Raw genomic sequence first — 22713 nt, forward strand, 5'->3', positions numbered from 1 at the left:
GTTACAGCACCCCAGTACACAGCTCCCACCATGCAGTGGTTAGCAGAAACCAAGGCAAGGCACAGTTCCTAAAGGCAAAAACAAAAATATGTCTCTCTTCTAGCAGCCAGCTATGATGCATTTGTAGTTGCCAATGTAACAGGTTATGTATCCAGGCTGTGGATTTAGCTGTGATTCTTACCATTGGTAGGAATGTTAAAATACAGCCTTTGCGTCCTAATAGCCACCATTGCTCAAAATCAATGAGCTCCAAAATCAATGAGCTCAAATCAATCGCTCCACCTTGGGGAAAGATACTGTGTTAAACTTACTTTGGTTTCTGGAATTGTTTACATATTTCTGGCATCTGAAAATATTGAACATTTGGACTTATCTTCAGCATTGAGTGAACAAAGGATGGTAAAGAGATTGACGATAAAAGATGAGCTTTGTAACCCTGAACAGTACAATGCTAGTTCTTATAAACTACAAATCCACCTTCTGTGACATAGATGCTGATGTAGGAAGCCTGAGGTAGAGGACTTCAGTTTCACAACTAACAACTGATGCAGTTGTGATCATAAAAGAACAGTTGGTCCTTGTGTAATAATTGACCCACAATACCAGCAAACCCAATAAACTGTGAACCATCAGCAAGAGACAGAACTGCAGTATAAAAGTGAGTAGTCACTAAGGACAAAAATGCAAAATGAAAGGCTGAGTGTTTGGTGTCACATATGCAATGGCATTTTTCAGTGTCACAAAGTTCATCACCATTTTGGAAGAAATGACAGGAATAGAATAAATCAAGAAGATAAACTAAACATTAAGAAGTATGAAAGTATAAAAAAATTAAGGTGGTTTATGCCAGCTAGGTGACCAAAAAGGACAGAGAAGAGAGAAGGCTTGAGCTCTGCTCCACCTGTCAACTTAGCAAAAATATATCGAAGAAAAGAATGATAAAATATCACATTTCTAAAACAACCCAAGGGTCAAAGAAGATCCAATCATAAAGGAAATTGGAAAATATTTGAATTTAAAAAATAATGAAGTCATAACAGGAGTTGAGAAAATAATCAAAAATATAAACAAAAAATTTAACACAAAAGTCATAGGCATAACATTTTCATACTAAGAAAGCATAGGGGAGATTGATAGTGTTGTAATAGTACAGAAAAGTTTAAGTAGAATTTTATATAACTATGTGATAAAATCTATAAAAATCTTTAGCTCAAAAATGTATTGATAAGGAATAAAGATCAAGTCATAATAAATAAAAAATAACGTTCTATAGCATAAAGAGTATGATCCTTTCCTTTCTGTTCTCTGCATGATGGAATACATCTGTTAGCTCTTGCTATTTATCAACCTTACAAGGTCTGATTAGCAACACCAAGGAGACTATTTATTCCTCACAAGTATGTAAGTTGACTGTGGTGCCTCATCTGTTCTGGACATGGGTGGGCAGCTCTGGTAACCTTTCTCAGTGAGCACTGTTCCACGTGAGTTCATGGTAAGAATCAGATGGACGGGGCAGCATTTACCCAGGACAAGTTCTTCTCAAGACAAAGGCATAAGCAGGAAAGGACAAGCCCCACCATGCAAACACTTTCCAAGATCCTGCTTCCATCACATTAGCTAATATTATGTTGGCCAAAAGATAGCACATAGATGAAGCAACCACCAATGGGAAGGGAAATACACCCCAGCTCTATCAGACCATGGCAAGAGTGTCAGAGCATGAGTGATGAATTTTGACCAGTAATTCAAGCTACCACATTGAGATATTGCTAATCTTTTTTTCTTCAGACACATTTCACATTCTGAGTTTCCAACATTATATATGAATCTCTCCAAGAATCACAAAAAGAAACACTGTGTATCTTTCTTCTTAAAAATCAATTTAAAATATATATAGGAATGTGTGCTGAACCGAAAAAAACTTGCCATCCTGGTGTTTTCAACTGTCAAGAGCTCTAACTTCAGCAAAGCATCAGCCAGAGATGGAGGTGGTACAACCATGGGATCAGGACAGAAGATGGGGTGCCCAGGCACTTCCCTGTGACTGTGGGGCAGGGGTTCACAATGGCACAGCCAGGGCCAAGGAAGGCTCAGCTCTCCCTTCTCCTCAACCACATCCTGACCCATGCTTTTTCTGTGATTGGATCCTCTTCTTTTTTCCTCCTGAAATGTCCTCTGTCTCATCATCTTCCAACAGTTTCTGTTGGAAAATTCATCCTTAAAGGTCCTTTTATACAACTTTTAAAAAAAAGAAGAGGAACTGGATATATTAGGATACTTCAAAAAGTTTGTGGAAAATGGAATTATAAATTATTTTTGGAACCAACATCCATCCATGCCTATGAAGAGCCTTTTAAAAAGTTTTGGAAATGCATATTATGGGAAAAAACTGCATAGATTTCCACAAACATTTGCCCCAAAATAAACTTACCTTTTAATTCTGTTTTCCACACATTTTTGAAGTACCCTTATCTAGATACAGATATAGATGGAGAAACAGATACAGGTAGACGCAAACACATAAACAAGTGTGTGTGTAAAACAAATTTGCTTGAATATGGAAAAATTTGTAAGAAATTTTGAAACAACTGCTGTTTCTCGGGAACAGAATTGAGGAACGGAATGATTAAGTGGGAGGAAGGCCTATTTTCACCACATTAACCTCCACTGGCACTGTTAGATTTTGCCCCATGTGCATGTATTACTTAGTCAAAATATATTACTTTCAACTGAAAGTTAGAGAAGAGCTTTTTCCCCCTGATGACTAAGCAGTTTCAACAAGAAAAAGTGATTTGCCTCAGGTCATGCAAATGCTGGAGGATATGCTGATAATTAGATGAGAGAATTCTTGTACAGTGAGAACTAAAACCTCACCAGGGCCAGTCATTTGACTGGTATAGCTAAGTCCCAGCTCCACTCCTAATTCTAGCTAAATGCTGATTCATACCCTGGGAAGCAGCAAGTGATGTTTTAAGTGGTTGCATCCTTGTCCCCCACTTAGGAGACTCAGACAGCTGGATGAGAGTCTCTCTCTTTCTCTGTCTCTCTCTCTCTCTCTCTCTATCTCTCTAACTCTGCCTTTCAAATAAATAAAATTAATCTTTTTTTAAAAATCGTATGTCATAAAGCAAATGCACCAAATCAGGATCATTTTTTCACTTTTTAAAATAAAGGAAAAAATATATAGAAAGATTAAGTCACTTTACCAAAATCACACGACTACTAGACAACTGAGCCACGATACAAAACCAGCTCCACTGTAAGCCTCACACATTGCTGTTCTCCTTTACTCTCTACCTCCTAGGACCTACTGACTTCACCCACTTGAAGCTCATCCCACAGGTCTGCCTAACACCTTCTCTTGCCTTATTCAATCTGACCAAAACAAAATCTTCACACTACAAAAACTCAGTCTCATGAGTTTGGCCCCTTTGATCTGTGTCATATCAAAGAAAAAACTAAACACTCCTCCAAACTTTTCTTTTTCCACAAAGAATAAAATATACCCAAGGTAAAGTTTATAAAGTGTCTCAATATTCAACATATTAGTACTTTACCAAAGAAGCTTCCTTCAAAATTAATCAAATATCAAAATTAATCAAAATATCTGATGTACATAGGCCTCGCTGTCTTGAATGTTACAGATTTATGAATCAGTCCTCAGACAACTCATCTCTTTCCAACATACTGCCTATGCGAGAAGTCCAGCTCTGAGTGTAGCACCTTAAAATTCAATGGGAATCATCTTTCCTAAACATTTATTCAATTTCATTTTATTTGAAAGGCAGAGGGATGAACAGAGATCTCCTCTCCAGTGGTTCACTCTCCAAATGCCCACAACAACCAGGGGTGGGCCAGGCCATATCCAGGAGCCCAGAACTCAATCTGAGTCTCTCACTTGGGCGGCAGAGACCCAAGTAGTTGGGCCATCACTGTTTCCTCCTAGCAGGTGGATATTAGCAGGAAGCTGAACTGGAAGCAGAGGAGCTGGAACTCAAACCACACACTCCAATACAGGATCCAAGCATCCCAAACAGGGATTTAACTGCTGTGCTAAATTCTCACCCTGGAATTACCTCTTCTAATAATCAACTGCCTCATGCATCCTTGATAACTAACTAGATCCCCAAAATTAATTCCTGCTCTAAATCCTTTGTTGATTATCCTGAGCCATAGATTTCTCCATCATAGTGAAAACATTTAAACTAATCCTTGAAATTTTCTACATTCTGACTTTCTGAGTCTTGGAAAAACTGTGTAACTTTTCACTCAGCATCTTTAAAACATTTAAACTCATAGAAGTCCCAACTGACTATACTGAAGTCTCAGGATTTCATACATGACGTCAATACTACCTCAGTGCCACCTGTATACCACAATTGCAACACATTTGGCCAAAATTAACATAAGAAAATTTTCTGCCTCTTACACAATTGAGAAAAAATCATTTTTAAGAAATCTCCATCAAAGAAAAGCCCAGGACCAGATAATTTCACTTTTGTATTCTAACAAATTTTTAAAGAAGGGTTAACACCAATCCTTTCTAAATTATTTCAAAAAATAAAACAGGAAAGTATTCTTTCAAATTCATTCTGAGGCCAGTGTTACCTTGATACTAAAACCAGACAAGGGCACAAAAAAAGAAAGAAAGAGAGCTACAGGTCACTATCCTTGATTAATACAGTTACAAAACTCTTCACCAAAATACTAACAAATTGAATACAACAACATATTAAAAAGATGATTCACCATGATTGAGTTGGAATTATACCAAGGATGCAAGGATGGTTCAACTTAAGCAAGTCAATAAATGTAATACACTACACCAATAGGATGAAGGACAAAATCACATGATCACCTCAATAGATTCAGATACAGCATTTGATAAAATGCAACATTCCTTCATGATTAAAATTCTGACCAAGTTAGATATAGATGACACATATCTCAAACATATCTCTTTTTTCATTAATGTGTTCATCTTTATTTCCCTCTATATTCATTACAGACATCCCACATGTAGCAGGGTTAAGTAAGTCATACACGTTTTGTGTGTACCAGATGCAAAGGAAAGCCTAAAATAACATTGCAAGCAGCAGATCAGTGAGGAAACACAGGAGGATCACTGATGATTCCATGGGACTCAGAAAACAAAGTCCTGAGAAGAAGGCCTCAGCCTCCTGGAGTCTCAGGCATCACTCTCAATGGTCAGCTGGGCATTGCTTTCTCTGGCTTCTATCAGCACCCTCTGGATGTGAGCATCAGATTCGTCTATTTTCATCCTGAGTGTATGCAGAGGACAATTCAAAAGTCTCAGGCCGGTGCCGTGGCAAACTAGGCTAATCCTCTGCCTACGGCACCGGCACCCCGGGTTCTAGTCCCGGTTGGGGCGCCAGATTCTGTCCCAGTTGCTCCTCTTCCAGTCCAGCTCTCTGCTGTGGCCTGGGAAGGCAGGGGAGGATGGCCCAGGTGCTTGGGCCCTGCACCCACATGGGAGACCAGGAAGGAAGCACCTGGCTCCTGGCTTCAGATCGGCGCAGCGTGCCAGCCGTGGCGGCCAATTTGGGGGTGAACCAACAGAAGGAAGACCTTTCTCTCTGTCTCTGTCTCTCTCTTACTGTCTAACTCTGCCTGTCAAAAAAAAAAAAGAAAGAAAGAAAATAACAGAAAGTTTCAAGGCTTCATATAGCATCTTTACTCCACTAAATCCCAAAGCATTCTGGCCCAGGGTCCAGACTGGCTAGGGTCTGGTTAATGGTGAGGACAGAGAATAGTCCTGCACAGCCAAATGGAGGGATAGAACATCCCCACGACCAGAAGTTTGTCAAGTTTTAATAAACAGGACAACAGCTAATATCATATTGAATGAGGAAAAGCTGACAGCTTCCTCACTAAGACCTGGAAGAAGACAAGGACATCCACTTTTGTTACTTCTATTCAATGCAGCACTGCAAGACCTAGCATCCATGATTAAGCAAGAGAAAGACATAAAGTGTATCCAAATTAGAAAGGAAAACATCAGATTCTCACGTTTACAGATGAAATGATCTTATATATAGAAAAATCTCAAATATTCTACCCAGAACCCATTAGAACAAGTAAACAAATTCAGCAAAGTTGCAATGTATAATGTACAAAGCCAATGTACAAAAATTGGTGCATTGTTATAAACTGATACTGAATCATCTGAAAAAGAAGTAGAGAAAACAACTCCATTTCCAATAATTATCAAAAAAAGCTGTCAATAAACATTACCAAAGAGTTGAAAAATCTCTACAATTCAACTTATAAATCATTGATTAAATAAACTGACAGAACACAAAGAAATGAAAAGCCATCCCATGTTCATGAATTGGAAGCATCCATATCATTAAAATGTTCCGACTACTTAAAGCAATTTACATACCCAGTACCATCCATATTAAAATTATAATGATATTTTTCACAGAACTAGAAAAATCACCACCAATATTTGTATGGAACCACAAAAAAACCCATTATCCAAACAATTTTGAGCAAAAATAACAAACCAGGAGGCATTATTCTGCTTGACTTTAAAATCTATTACAATGCAACAATAATTAAAACAGAGTATTGGCATAAAAAAAACTCATAGACCTATGGAACAGAATAGAGATCCTATAAGTAAACCCACACACCTGCAGCCTACTGATCTTGGTAAAGGTGCCAAGAACATGCAGGGGATAAAGGATAGTCTTTTCAACATATGGTGCTGGAAAAATTGGATACGCACATGCAGAAGAATGAACTTAGACCCTTATTTCTCACTAAGAACAAAAATAACTCAAAATGAATAGAAGATCTAAATGTGAGACCTGAAGGCCTGAACTACTAGAAGAAAACATAGGGGAAACATTTCAGGACACTGGAATGGGCAAGTGTTTTATGGATCAGATCCCAAAAGCACACGCAATAAAAGAAAAAATAGACAAATGGTATTTCATCAAGCTAAAAAGCTTTTTCTCAGAAAAAGAAATGAACAACAAAGTGAAAATATAATCTAAAGAATGGGAGAAAATACTTGCAATATATCTGACAAGGGATTAATATCCAGAATATATAAGAAACTCAACTCAATTAAAAATCCAATAAAAAATAGGCAGTAAATCTAAACAGCTATTTCTCAAAGGAAATCATATAAAATGGCCAACAGGTACATGGCAAAAATGCTCACTAATCATAAGGGAAATTTGAGACAAAACCACAGTGATATATCATTTCACTCTAACAAGATTTGGCTATTTTCAAAGACAAAAAAAAAAATAACAAGTGTTGGCAAGGACATGTAGAGAAAAGGGAACCCTGGCATACTTTTTAGTGAGAAGGTAAATGAGTACAGCCATTTTGGAAAACAGTATGCAGTTTCCTCAAAAACACTAAAAATAGAACTACCAAATAATGTACTGCTTATTTACCTATTTAAAAAAAAAAACAAGGGTTGGTGTTTATGGCACTGATGGTTGGGCTACTAACTGAGACACTTGCATCCCAAGTCAGAGTGTCTATGATCAAGTATTACCTCCACTTCTGATCCAGCTTCCTGCTGATACACTTAGGATATAGAAGACAATGGCTCAAGTACTTAGGCCCTGCCACCCTCTCAAATGCTTTTTCTGACTCCTGGCTTCAGCCTGGCCCAGTCCCAGTTGTGGCAGACATTTGGGGAGTTAACCAGTGGATGGAAGGTCTGTGTGTGTGTGTGTGTGTGTGTGTGTATTTCTCTCTCTATGTCTCTCCATCTCTCTTCCTCTCTCTCCTGCTTTCCCACTCTCTTCTCCTCTCTCCCATTCTCTGTTTCACTCTGTTTTCAAATAAATAAATAAATCCATTCAATGAAAAGAATAGCCTCTAAATAAAATACTTGTAGGAAACAAGTAATTCTTGAGTTCTTTTTTCTAAAAAAAATGCAAAAATGATCTACTATGAATTTGCATTAAACTACTGTGAATAAAATTAAATTTTATTGTATTAATTTATCATACTTCAAAGGGAGATCTGCAAGGCCAGTAATGAAGCAAAAGACAACATGGCATAAAGGAAATTGCATTTCAGAGTCATGTAGACCAATCCCATTGTGGCACCCGGTATTTGCCTGTTCTTGAGCAACTAAACAATATTTCTGGGTCTCCAATATCTGTTACATGAGGAGGCTAGATTAAATTACTTATAAAGACAATTCAAGATTAGCGTATCTATGTAGAAAAATAGCATGCAACAAAGAATAGCTAAGGTGGAGTAAGTGGCAGGAAGAACAGATGTGCACTAAACACACACTCAGACATAAAGATTTAAAACTCACTGTTGAGGCCCAGCGTTGTGGCATAGTAGGTTAAGCCTTCACCTGCAGTGCTAGCATCCCATATGCACACCAGTTTGAGTCCCAGCCACTCCACTTCCTATACAGCTCCCTGCTAATGGCCTGGGAAAGTAGTGTAAGGTGACCCAAGTGTTTGGGCCCCTGTACCCACGTGGGAGATCTGGAGGAAGTTCCTGGCTCCAGGGCTTCGGCTCAGTCCATCTCTGGCCTTTGCAGCCATTTGAGGAGTGAACCAGTGGATGAAAGACCTCTCTCTCTGTCTCACCCTTTCTCTGTTTATAACTCTGCCTCTCAAATAAATAAATCTTTATAAAAAGAAAACACAGATATTAAGAAAAAGATTGCTTTTCTTTCCTCAAATACTTCTCCTTTCCTAGGAAAATATGTTTCTGTACAAGGTTTTTCTCACAGCAACTTTGACATCTTTATTCCTCAAGCTATAAATTAATGGGTTTAACATGGGCACCACAATGGTATAGAACAGAGAGGATACTTTCCCTTGGTTAAGAGGCAAAATGGAAGGTGGTTTGAGATACATGAAAGCACCAGAACCAAAGAAGAAAGAAACAGCAATCATGTGGGAGCTGCAGGTGCTGAAGGCTTTGAATCTGCCCTCATTGGAATGAATGTGAAAAATGCTGGAGAGGATGAGGGCATAAGAAATGAAGATAGTGACTAATGGCAGTCCAATGTCAATGGCCACAGTAACAAAGACCACCAGCTCATTCACATAAGAGCTGTCGCAGGAGATCTCAAGGAGAGGAAGGAGATCACACATGAAGTGATTGACAAAGCTGTCATCACAGAAAGTCAGACTCATTATGCTTCCAGTATGGGCAATGGCCCCAGCAAACCCCATTCCATAGACACCCAACAAAAGGAGTAAACACACCTGGGGAGACATAGTGACAGCATACACCAAGGGTTTACAGATGGCGACATAGCGGTCATATGCCATGGCTGACAGGATGAAGGACTCAGAGACGACGAAGAAGCAGAAGAGGAAGAGCTGAGTCATGCACCCAGGATAGGAGATGGTGTTCTTCTCTGAAACAAAGCTCATCAACATTTTTGGGGTGATCGTGGTGGAGAAACAGAAATCTATGAAGGACAAGTTGAAGAGGAAGAAGTACATGGGAGTATGAAGGTTAGAGTTCAGTCCAATCAGGATTACCAAACTCAGGTTTCCCATCACGGTGACCAGGTAGAAACCTAGAAACAGGAAGAAGAGAGGGATCTGGAGCTCTGGCTGATCTGTCAATCCTGCAAGGATAAACTCTGTCACGGAGGAGTTTTTGGTTGCCATTCTCCTCCAGGGAGAGAGAAGGGAGGTCTGGAAGGACAAAAGAAGAGGATCACACACAGAGAAAGAAACATCACTGCTACCTCCCCAGAACCTGTCTCCCATTCTTGAAAAAGTAATGCACAGAGAGAGATTTGAACTTTGATAGGTAAGTTTTTGCTATTTGCTGTGGATAGTAGCAAACTATGAAGTGACTTGAGCACAACAGGAGGCTAAATGTGTCTTCCGGAATGAGGGTTGGTTCTATTGAAGTGAGTGGCACCAAAAGTAAGCCAAATGCCTTTCAAGTCAGTCCCTTGAGTATGTCCTTTCCTCTCCTGTCTCTGCCTCAGTTACTGAAACTTGGACCTCTTTCCCACAACAAGCCCTGACAGCCAGCGCCCACCGTGGCTCTGCTCAGAGCCTCCACCTCTGGGTGATCAAGGAGATGAGGTCATTTATTTCCAAGATCTATTAGCTTAAGTGGCTGTAAGTTTAAGAATATTTTTAAGCCAGCATTCATTTAGTGATTATTGTAAGAAGCTCTAATCTAAGAGCTATAAGGCAAATTCATTACCTCCATTTTACAGATAAAATAACTGAGATTAAGTAACTAACCCTGAGTCCCAAAAGTACTGAGTTGCAACCAGAAAGTGAACTTGGGTGGTCTGACGCTCATGGTTTGTTATAACCACCACCTTACATGGCTGACTGATCAGAGTCAGGCTGTGACTCACCTTGCTTTGTTTAGAGCTATAATGCTATACTCTACTAACTCTTGTCCAAATTGTCGGGGGGAGGAAAACGATCCTTTGAATACAAGATGCTAGCTTTGAACTCTGAGCCCTCTCCTCCCAGAACACATCAAAGGATCAGAGCCTCTAATTCACCTCATTACTCTGCACTGAAGAATTTGAATTCCAGGTACTGATCTGTCCAAAGGCTCCTCCTGCTTCTAGGAAAGAGACAGCACCTTTTCCTGAGTGGTAAGTGATGGGACATCAGAGCTGTATCTTGATTACAAAGCTCAGTGATGTCATTATTAAGGCAGAGACTCCCTCCAGACCATTTCCTCAGAGATTGCTTTCCCTGTGGAAGAAGAAACGTTTGTTTATCCCTTGGAATTGGTTGATTTGGCTTTTAGAGACAATTCTTTCTTCCAACTAACATTTATCCAGTATTATTAGAACAAATTTACTGTGAAAAAATTATTATCCTTGTATTTTCTTGAATATTCAATAATGTACCTGACACAGTGTCCTTAGATTTGACTTCTGGCTGCTAAGACATAAATATAATATATGTTTACTCCTCACAATAATGACATCTATTTCATAGGCAAGTTCCTAAGAGACAATATATTTCAGAGCCCACACTCGTGTGTAGGTCTCTGTGACACCAACTCCCTCAGCTGAACCACTAAATTACACTTTCTCCTGAGGAGAACTACTGAAATTTATTAAGTAGGTCCTTGCCTTCTTGAATGTCACAGGTTTTTGGGAAATAGCAAAACAAATATTCAATGACTTTAATTAAAATCAGTAATTAGAGAAGGAAATAAACAGCTATTGTAATGTAGAATGGGCATTCAATATTCATACATATTTTACTTTATTAGCTGTTTTACTAGTTTCATTAAAAAATAAAAAGACTTATCTGATTCCATTCTCTGTTTTCACAGGAAGTGTAAACATAACAGCAACAAAGAATTATTTTTGACCTATGCCAAGAATAGTCTTTCTCTAAATTACAAGCTACTCATAATTTCCTTTCACTGCCTCTGCCTTCCACCTCCTTTCCTTTGAAGACTTCTTTCAGTTTATCTTCTAGCTGCTTAGTGCTCTCAAACTGAATCCTAGCAGATCAGTTTCCCAGTGCCAAACAATCACCAATCCTGTTCTGCCTTTGGTTTGTTTTTGAAATTTTTTATCCCCACTTCCAAAGTTCCCCTTGACAAAAAAAAAAAAAAAAAAAAAAAAAAAAAACTTGTCCTCTCTCAATCTCTCAGCACTTAGTTTATCTTTACATCAAACCCACCAACTCGGAATTTTAGACCTGATAAGTTTCAAGATTGCCTCTCACAATGTTTTTCAAACCTGGATGAGTACCACAGTTATCAACAGTATTTATTAAAATAATATCCTGAGCCAGAGTCATCAGGCAAGGGAAATAAATAAAAAGCATAAATCAGAAAGGCGGAAGTCAAATTATCCCTGTTTGCCAATTACTTGATTCAATATATAGAACCAAAGGCTCCACCAAGATACTATTAGCACAAATAATTCATAAAAGTTGCATTATACAAAATCAATAGCATTTTTATATACCAACAATGATCTTGCTGAGAAAGAATTGTAAGAACAATCCCATTCACAATAGCTACAAAGAAAATTAAATACCTTTGGAAAAATGTAACCCAAAATATGAAAGACCTTTACAAAAAATCACACAATACTAATGAAAGAAATAAAAGAAGATGCAACAAATGGAAAGGCCTCCCATGTTCATGGATTGGAAGAATTAATGTTATCAAAATGTCCATACCACTGAAAGCATCTTACAGATTCAAATGCACTCCCCCATCAAAATATCAAAGACATTCTTCAAGGAATCAGGAAAAAAAATCATTAAATTTATATGGAAATACAAAATATCCTGAATAGCCAACTCAACCTTGAATAAAAAAAGCAAAGCCAGAGGCACCATGGTACTAGATTTTAAGGCACACTACAAGTCTGTTATAACCAAAACAGCATGGTTCTGGCATAAAAACAGAAGAAATGTAGACTAATGAAACAGAGTAGAAATCTCAGAAATAAATCCAAGCTTCTACGACCAATTTATCTTTGACAAATGTGCTAAAAATTTCCCTGGAGAAAGGAGAGTCTCTTAAATAAAAAGTGCAATGAAAATTAAATTTCCACAGGCAGAAGTTTTATACAAAACCTTACTTTATACAAATGTCAACCCAAATGAATCAAGGATCTAAATGTAAGACCTGGAACTATGAAACTACTAGAGAAAAACTGAGGGGAAACACTCCAAGACATTTGCAGAAATAAAAACTTTTGGATAAGACCCCAAAAGCACAGATAATACAAGCAAAATATACAAATGAGATTATGTCAAACTAAAAATTTCACAGGAAACAATCAACAGGAGGAAAAGAAAACTAACGGAACAGGAGAAAATATTTGCAAAAGATCTATCTGATAAAGGATTAATATCCAGAATATTAAGAGGCTCAAGGACTTACACCACAACACAACAAACAATAGAGTAAAAAACTATAATGTACAAGAACAAAATTGACATACAGCCCTTGTCTCTACTGTTGAAGAAGAGTGTTTTTATCTTCTTACTATTTGTTGAATTCTTTACTAAATGGAGGGTCAATCTTATGAGTATAAAATAAGCTGAAAGTAGGTCATCATAAAAATGAAGAGAATAAGAAAGGAAGGAGAAAGGAGTGGGGAGGAGGGATGGTAGGGTGGGAAGTATCACTATGCTCCTAAACATGTTATATGAAATACATGAAAATTATACAACTTAAAAATTTTAATAGCATTTTTTTAAAAAGTGGTCAAATATTTGAATAGACATTTTCAAAATAAGAAATACACGTAGTTGTGACAATTTTCACTTTACCCATATTTTGTCACATTCAAATCAGTGATGTCCTGGTAAATGAAAATCATTTATCTAGGCCGGCGCCGTGGCTCAATAGACTAATCCTCTGCCTTGCGGCGCCGGCACACCGGGTTCTAGTCCCGGTCAGGGCACCGGATTCTGTCCCGGTTGCCCCTCTTCCAGGCCAGCTCTCTGCTGTGGCCAGGGAGTGCAGTGGAGGATGGCCCAAGTGCTTGGGCCCTGCACCCGCATGGGAAACCAGGAAAAGCACCTGGCTCCTGCCATCGGATCAGTGCGGTGCGCCGGCCGCGACGGCCATTGGAGGGTGAACCAATGGCAAAGGAAGACCTTTCTCTCTGTCTCTCTCACTGTCCACTCTGCCTGTCAAAAAAAAAAAAAAAAAAAAAGATAGAAGGAGAGAAAATCATTTATCTGAAAAGGAAAAAGATGTACTGAAAACAAAAAGAAATAAAAATGGCCAACAAACACGTAAAAAATGCTCAGTATTACTAGTCACCAGGAAAATTCAAAAAAAAAACACAATGAGGTATCATCTCACTCCAGTTAGAATGACTGTCCTCAAAAAGTTAAAAATAAGGGAAGGATCACTATCACTATGTTCCTAAAGTTCTATTTATGAAATGCATGGTCTGTATACCTTAAATAAAAGGTTTCTGGGGGAAAAATGTTAAAAATAACAAATGCTGATGAGGATGTGAAGAAAAGGCAATCCTATAATACACTGTTGATAGAAATGCAAATTAGTACAGTCATTATGGAAAATAGTATGGAGAAATCACAAAAAGAACTAAAAATAGGTCTACCATATGACCCTTCACAGCTACCCTACTTTTATGCATTGTATTCAAATGAAATGAAATCAGAATATGAAAGAGGTACCTGCACTACTATGTTTATTGCTGCCCAATTCACAGTAGCAACCAAATCAAATCAATGTAGATATGCATCAATGAATGACTGCATAAAAAGGATATTACTAAGCCATTAAAAATGAATAAAATCCTGACATTTACAACAAAATGTATGTAACTGAAGCCTCTTGTGCTAAGTGAAATAAACTAGACACAGAAACATGAATGCCACATGATTTTCTCTCATATGTGGAAGTTATGAAAAATATGTGCATTATTTTATTTATTTTATATAGACATTGATGTTTTGTTCACTGAATTATATATACCCCTTACGTAACAGCATACCCTTCTTTAGTCACGTCATGACTATATCATGAATCTTATATTATATGATACAAATGTATCAATTCCTGCTTTCAAGAAAAAACAGTATGCACACATGGATATATATATATTTACATATGAATTCAATATGAAAAAAATGCTAAAAATTATTACGTTTATGTTTTCTCATTAAATCCTTTATACTTTCTGAAATATTTTTAAATAAAAATTAAGAGGAAACACAAATTTAAAAATCAGGGTCATTAAAATGGTACTGAAAAAGTATTCATTTAAAGCAAAAGAAGGTAGTGAAGCAATAACAGAGGAATCTCTTTAGATAGGATAAAAATGAAAATAAATAGCAAAAGACAGGTATAAATTCAATTTTATTGATAATATGAATGAACTAAACATTCGCCTGAAATGGCAAAGATTATCAGACTGCATAAAGAGGCAAGATCCATCTGATAAAGAATGTTCATTCAGAATATATGATCTCTTAAAGCAAGAAGACATATAACCTAATTTTAAAAAAGGGAGCAAAATATTTGAGTAGAGATTTGTCTGAAAAATATACACAAATGGACAGCAAGCACAGGACATAGTCAACATCATTAGTCACTACAGGAATGAAAATTAAATCCATAATATTTAGTTTGGCTGAAATTATCTTGGATGTGATTGATGTAAAATACTACTTTAAATTGCCTAGAATTATCAGGAGCAAAATAGCACTCTACAAAATATTTAACAGATGTGGAGAAATTGTACCCTTCACAAATTGCTCACTAGAAAATAGATTTTTACAGTCACTTTGGAAAAAACAAAAACATTCTGGGCCATTCCCAGACCTTCTAAATCAGAATTTCTATGGGTATTTATATGGTAACTGTATTTTTTAAATCTTCATAAAGTATTTCCAAAGCCAGGAACTTATAGATCCACAGAGCTAATATTTATCCTCATTTTACAGAAAAAGACACAAAGAAGTTTTAAAGAATTTTATACACAATGATTATAAAGCAACTGAAAGTACAAAGGACATACAATAGAAAACACATACACACACACACACCTTTGAAAAAGAAAAAACACTACACACACATCACAAAATCTAAAATTCAAGATTGATAATACTAAATGTTTGTAAGAATGTGGGACAAATAAAATTCTCTCATATTGCTAGTAGAAATGTAAAATGAGGGGCCAATACTGTGGTGTAGTGGGTAAAGCTGCCACCTGCAGCGCTGGCATCCCATATGGACACCGGTTCAAGACTGGCTACTCCACTTCCAATCCAGCTCTCTGCTATGGCCTGGGAAAGCAATGGAAGATGGCCCAAATCCTTGGGCCCCTGAACCCACGTGGGAGACCTGGAAGAAGCTCCTGGCCGCTGGCTTAAGATCAGCGCAGCTCCAGGCATTGTGGCCAACTGGAGAGTGAACCAGCGGATGAAAGACCTCTCTCTCTCTCGCTCTCTGTCTCTCTCTCTCTCTCTTTCTCTCCTTCTCTATGTAACTCTGACTTTTAAATAACAAAAAAGAAATGTAAAATTGTACCATGACTTATAAAGCTGACAGTATTTAGTAAAACAAAATATGTACCTAGTCTGTGAGCCAGCAACATCTAATCTAGGTATAGACCTCAAAAAATAAATATATAGGTCCACAAAAAATCTCCAAGAATTCAAACATTAATAGCACTTTGGTCACAAGAACCCAAAAATGAAAACAGCCAAAATTGGAAATTCTTCAACAAAAGAATAAATAAGTCATTCCATTCATCCTATGGGATACAACTCATGAATTTAAAAAAAGAGAGAGAGAACAGACTATTGATACATGCAGCAACAAAAGTTCAAAAAGAAAACAAATATGAAGAGTCTAGAAAAGCTCACCAGGGACACTCTAAGAAAAATCTAGAAAGATGGACATGAGGACAAATTTTTAAGCAATGAATAGCCTCAAAGAGCCTTTGAATAACATGGTGACATTCATTGATTCATTCAACATATATTGAGGACTATGTGTCAGACATTGCTCTAGGGGATGCAGATAAAGCACAAAGTAAAAGAAGGCCATTTGCTTTTATTGAGATTTTATTCTTTTTTTAATGGTGTTTTCTCTTTTTTAAAAAAAAGATTTATTTATTTGAAAGTCAGAGTCACACAGAGAGAGGAGAAGCAGAGAGAGAGAGGTCCTCCATCCAGTGGTTTCACTCCCCAGATGGCCGCAATGGCCGGAGATAGCAGAGAGCTAGATCAGAAGTGGAGAAGCCAGGACTAGAACCAGCGCCCAAATGGGATGCCAGCACTTCAAGCCAGGGCTTTAACCCACTGCGCCACAGCACTGACCCCTCAGTCTGTGTTTTCATCCATATTATCCAGCATCCTTCTGTTATCTCTTCATACTAACATTGCAAGCCTGTTGTAATCACTATTCTAAGTTCAAAGAAACTGTTTTTTAATCTCCATATATGAGAGAACTATAGTATTTGTCTTTATTTCACTCGAGATAATGATCTCCACTTCCAGCTACTTAATTGCAGACGTTGGGATTTCATTCTTTTTATGGCTGAATACTATTCCACTGTGCATATATATCACATAGTCTTCATCCATTCAACTGTCAATTTGGCTTTATTTTAATTGGGTTGATTTTTATTAGTTAGTTGTGAGAGGTCATTATATATTTGGAATAAAAGTCTATTGATAAATATACATTGAATATATTATCTCAATCTGTGTCTTACTTTTTCATTTCACTTTTTTTTAGATTTATTTTATTTATTTGAAGTCAGAGTTGCACAGAGAGAGGAGAGGCAGAGAGAGAGAGAGAGGTCTTCCATCCGCTGGTTCACTCCCTAGTTGGCTACAACGGACAGAGCTGCGCCGATCCGAAGCCAGGAGCTTCTTCCGGGTCTCCCACGCAGGTGCAGGGGCACAAGGACTTAGACCATCTTCTACTGTTTCCCAGGCCATAGCAGAGAGCTGGATCAACAGAGCAGCAGTTGGGACTAGAACCAGCACCCACATGGAATGCCAGCACTCCAGGTCAGGGCTTTAACCCGCTGCACCACAGCGCCAACCTCAACTTCTTCATTTTTTAATGGTATATTTCAAAGAGTAGTTTCATTTTTAAATGCAATTATTGCTTTTTCTTTTATGGTTAGTATTTTCTCAAGCCAAACATCTCTTCATTTGCACCAAGATCATGAATATTTTCTACTTTCTCTTTGAGAAGTTTTCACAGTTTATTTTTTGCTGTTATGTTTTATAAAGTTCATTTTTATACATTTTGAGTATGAAAAGTATCTAAATATATACAAATACAGAGAACAATGTACTAAACTCCCATGTGCAAACACAGATCCAACAATAATCAATATTTTCTTCATTTTGTATATTCTACATCTTTTCCAAAAGATTTTTGATGTTTTAGCTAATATTTCTATCATTGATCTGATACCAAGCTCATTTAGCACATTTTTTATTTCATATATTGCAGTTTTCATTTATAGAAATACTAAATTTTTATATCTTTCATTTTTCTTTGCATTGTTTTCATATTTTATCTGAAATGCCTTTGAGACCTCTAAATATTTTAAAACAGTTTTTTCTTAATAGCAACAGATCTGTTATTTCTGTTTCTCCTGTATTTAGGATATACTTTCCCTTTTATTTAAGTGTTTTGTGATTTTTGATAGAATGCTGGACTAGAATGCTGATAGAATTTTTGATAGAATGCTGGATTTTAAAATTTTGAAATGTTAGAGATAGTCAGTTAAAAAACTTAAAACACCTTGATATTTCCAAGGTTTACTTTAACATTTGTTAAGAAATACCAAGTGTAGTTTTCATTCTAGGAGTAAGTTGGGTCTTATACTGAGACATGAACCTTCTAGACTCATTGAGGCATGCTGTAGGTGTTCATAGAAATCTCCCCACTGGATTGAAACATAAGCATCTCACAGTACTGTGAAAGCTGTGATAATTAAACATGCAATTTGAAGTTTCTATTTGTTCTTTGCCCAGCATTATGGAGATTTATCCTATTCATGCAAAGCTTAGACAAAGACATGGAACACTCATACAAATTTCTAAAGCTCTTTTTCTGCGTTTCTTCAATATGTTTCTCCATATGTTCCAGAGCCTTCAGTATCACAAAACTCTGGTCTTCATCATCTCAATGTAGCAAAAATATTGTGGTTTGTATTCCCTTTCCTTGGGCCACAATACAGACATTATGTGTAGACAAAATATCTGGACAAATACAAGATGAGTTTCATTTGTTCCTTTCACCAACACTTTTGTTCAATGTCTAAAAGATCTTGTTTTGTTTATTTTGCCAAGATTAATACTTTTTGTTGGGATTACCAGTCCATTATCATTTTTCTAATGTGGCCAAAACTAAGAAATCATAACTCTTTAATTTCAGTGGATTTTTGTGGATTTCCAAGGTCTATAAGACAGAAGGAAAAACCAAAAAGAATATATTCACAAGAAAATATATCTTTAATATTGCAAGTATTCAATAAATACCAGTCATTAATATTGTGAATATTCCTTTTCCAAAAATACATCATACTCAAAATACAAAAAAAATTCATTATTATTCCTCTTGAAAACTTCTTCCAACTGTCAAAAGAATGTATTCTTTTCACAGATACACCAACAAATACATCCTACTTATGGATACATTCCTCAAAAGACCACTCTTCCTCCTCCTCTTAATATAAATGATGACAGAATGTGGATATTTTAGAGTATTTTAAGAAGATACAGTCCCAGTTTTTTTAGCTTTCCTGTCTGCTCTCATTAAAAATCCAGAACATCTAGGGAGTAACACAATCTATGACATTTATAACAATAGGTGAAATACTTGTACCTCTCACTCCAAACACACGCAAATGGGAACAAATCATCAAACGCTAAAAATATGCCCAACATCAGTATCTATACATGATTAACAGAATGATGCACAGGACAGCTGGTAAACCTGAAAAACCCAAACTGACTAACAGGTATTCCATGTAAATACCAACAGGTCAATTTGGGAGCAGAACTTAAAACTGGAGTTTTATATGCTATACTTGTAGATAAATTTAGATGGTAAGATCTGAAGGGGCTGCAGCTGTGTGGGCACTATGAACTCTCAAAATAAACCAACCAACGCTCCCTACAAGAATAAAGTGCTAGGAATAAAATCCAAACTAGATAGAACAGGGAAAGTAGAAAGTAAAAGAATAAAAGACCCAGAGAAAAGCAGAAAGAAGACAAAGCCAGGCAATCGCAGGCAGTAACACTCCATAGAAACAACATTGTTTTACTGATATGAAGTTGGAAAAAAAGCAAATTTGATCTAAAATGAAAAATAGAAAAATAATCAAGCTGAAATTCCATTTAAAATCATTATAAGAAAAAGAAATACATTTCTACAAAATTGTGGAGTAAGCTACAGAGATGCTCAAAAATAACTACTGTAATCTTATTTCAAAGTGAGCTAAAACACCTTATGAGAATGATAAAAGAACAGGCCGGCGCCGTGGCTCACTAGGCTAATCCTCCGCCTTCGGCGTTGGCACTTCGGGTTCTAGTCCCGGTTGGGGCGCCAGATTCTGTCTCGGTTGCTCCTCTTCCAGGCCAGCTCTCTGCTGTGGCCAGGGAGTGCAGTGGAGGATGGCCCAAGTGCTTGGGACCTGCACCCTCATGGGAGACCAGGAGAAGCTCCTGATTCCTAGCTTCAGATCTGTGCGGCGCGCCGGCCGCAGTGGCCATTGTGGGGTGAACCAACGGAATAGGAAGACCTTTCTCTCTGTCTCTCTCTCTCTCTCACTGTCCACTCTGCCTGTCAAAAAAAAAAAAGAACAGAACCATGAATTATTAAAAAATCATAAACTCAATAATGCAACTCAGAAAAGTATTAGAACTAAATAATAATTTCAGAAATTAAGACACAAATAGGAGTAACAAAAGGGAAATAAACTTTATATATTGTACATTAGGAGAATGAATAGTGGAAAAGAGGAAAAAAATAGATCTACTTGACACAAAATAGGAGCCTCAAGAGAGACATCCAAACAAAGGAAAAGGAACAACAAAAACTGTATTTCGAAAAACATTTTCTACTGTTAAAAAGGTGTTTTAGTAATGACATACTAAGAAGAAACACCACATCTAAGAAAATCGTTCAGAATGAACAAAGTTATCCTAGTAAGATTACTAAACTTTGGGGTCGGTGCTGTGTTGCAGTGGGTTGACGCCCTGGCCTGGGGCGCCGGCATCCCATATGGGCGCTGGTTCAATCCTAGCTGTTTCACCTCCTTCACTCCTCTCTGCTTTAGCCTGGGACAGCAGTAGAAGATGGCCCAAGTCCTTGGGCTCCTGCATCCACGTGGGAGACCTAGAGGAAGCTTCTGGCTCCTGGCTTCAGATCGGTGCAGCTCCGGCCGTTGCGGCCAATTGGGGAGTGAATCATTGGATGGAAGCTCGCTCTCTCTCTCTCTCTGCCTCTCCTCTTTCTGTGTGACTCTGACTTTCAAATAAATAAATAAATCTTAAAAAAAAAAAAGATTACTAAATTTAAAAAAAAATTCAAAAAGGAAGGATCCTGTGAGAACAGGGTAGTCCTAAGTTTTCTCAGTCCAATTTTAAAAGACCTAGAAACAATGTCTAATTTAGCAGAGATGAGTCTCTATCACCTAATTTGTACTCTTTTTTTTTTTTTTTTTTGATAGGCAGAGTGGACAGTGAGAAAGAGAGAGACAGAGAGAAAGGTCTTCCTTTGCCATTGGTTCACCCTCCAATGGCCGCCACGGCCAGCGCGCTGCGGCCGGTGCACCGCACTGATCTGAAGCCAGGAGCCAGGTGCTTCTCCTGGTCTCCCATGGGGTGCAGGGCCCAAGAACTTGGGCCATCCTCCACTGCACTCCCGGGCCACAGCAGAGAGCTGGCCTGGAAGAGGGGCAACCGGGACAGAATCCGGTGCCCTGACCGGGACTAGAACCCAGTGTGCCGGTGCCGCAAGGCAGAGGATTAGCCTATTGAGCCACGGCACCGGCCTAATTTGTACTCTTGAAATAGCATTTCCATACTAAAAGAAACCAAATTTTTTGGAGAAATGGTTAATTCCAAATCTGAAGAATGAAATTCAGAATATCCTTTTTGTTGTTGTTGTTGACAGGCAGAGTTAGACAGTGAGAGAGAGACAGAGAGAAAGGTCTTCCTTGCCGTTGGTTCATCCCCCAAATGGCAGCTATGGCCAGCACTGCACCAATCCGAAGCCAGGAGCCAGGTACTTCCTCCTGGTTTCCCACACGGGTGCAGGGCCCAAGCACTTGGGCCATCTTCCACTGCTTTCCCGGGCCACAGCAGCGAGCTGGACTGGAAGAGGAGCAACCGGGACAGACTCCAGCACCCCAACAGGGGCTAGAACCTGGGGTGCCGGTGCCACAGGCGGAGGATTACCCTAATGAGCTGGGGCGCCTGCCCCAGAATATCTTGACATAAGAAATAGCAAGGAAGATATTAGATTCTTTAAGCACTACCCCAAAAAGATTCTAGGGACATACTGAAGCAAATTCCATAGAACAAAGATGGAAAAAATTGATAAACAAAGGGTAATAATAACTTCAATGTGTTGAAACACATAAAGTAAGTTTAAATTGAGTAGTTAGAATGCTACTGATGAAAAATAACTAGGCACTTTTGAAGGGCCTTAAGAAATCAAATAATTGCTATGAAAATTAGAAAATCAAAGTGCTATGTTTTTATTTCAAGTATGGTGGTGATTAGATGGTCCTGTGTAATTCATTAAATTGCATAAAATAAATACACATACAAATGAATAATAAAAAAAAACTTGGAAATCTGAATCAGACCAGTGGATGTTATCAACATCAATATCCTGGATGTCATAATGTACAATTGTTTTTGCAAGATGTTTCCATTGAGATAGCTTCATAAAGGGTATGACATGAGATCTCCCTGAATTGTTTCTTAGAACCACATGTGAGGCCGGCGCCGTGGCTCAATAGGCTAATCCTCCACCTTGCGGCGCCGGCACACCGGGTTCTAGTCCCGGTTGGGGCGCCGGATTCTGTCCCGGTTGCCCCTCTTCCAGGCCAGCTCTCTGCTATGGCCAGGGAGTGCAGTGGAGGATGGCCCAGGTGCTTGGGCCCTGCACCCCATGGGAGACCAGGAAAAGCACCTGGATCCTGGCTCCTGCCATCGGATCAGTGCGGTGCGCCGGCTGCAGCGGCGGCCA

General features: G+C 38.1%; 1 protein-coding gene across 1 annotated transcript; it reads right to left on the bottom strand.

The window, feature by feature from the left end:
* Positions 1–6387: 6387 nt before the first annotated feature.
* Positions 6388–11522, bottom strand: LOC100359103 (olfactory receptor 8B12-like). The gene has a single exon (XM_002708776.3). It carries the CDS (start codon positions 9744–9746, stop codon positions 8712–8714), a length of 1035 nt encoding a protein of 344 aa, XP_002708822.3. The 5' UTR covers positions 9747–11522; the 3' UTR covers positions 6388–8711.
* Positions 11523–22713: the final 11191 nt, after the last annotated feature.

Source organism: Oryctolagus cuniculus, chromosome 1 (assembly GCF_964237555.1).
Source record: "Oryctolagus cuniculus chromosome 1, mOryCun1.1, whole genome shotgun sequence".
Classification (NCBI taxonomy): Eukaryota; Metazoa; Chordata; class Mammalia; order Lagomorpha; family Leporidae; genus Oryctolagus; species Oryctolagus cuniculus.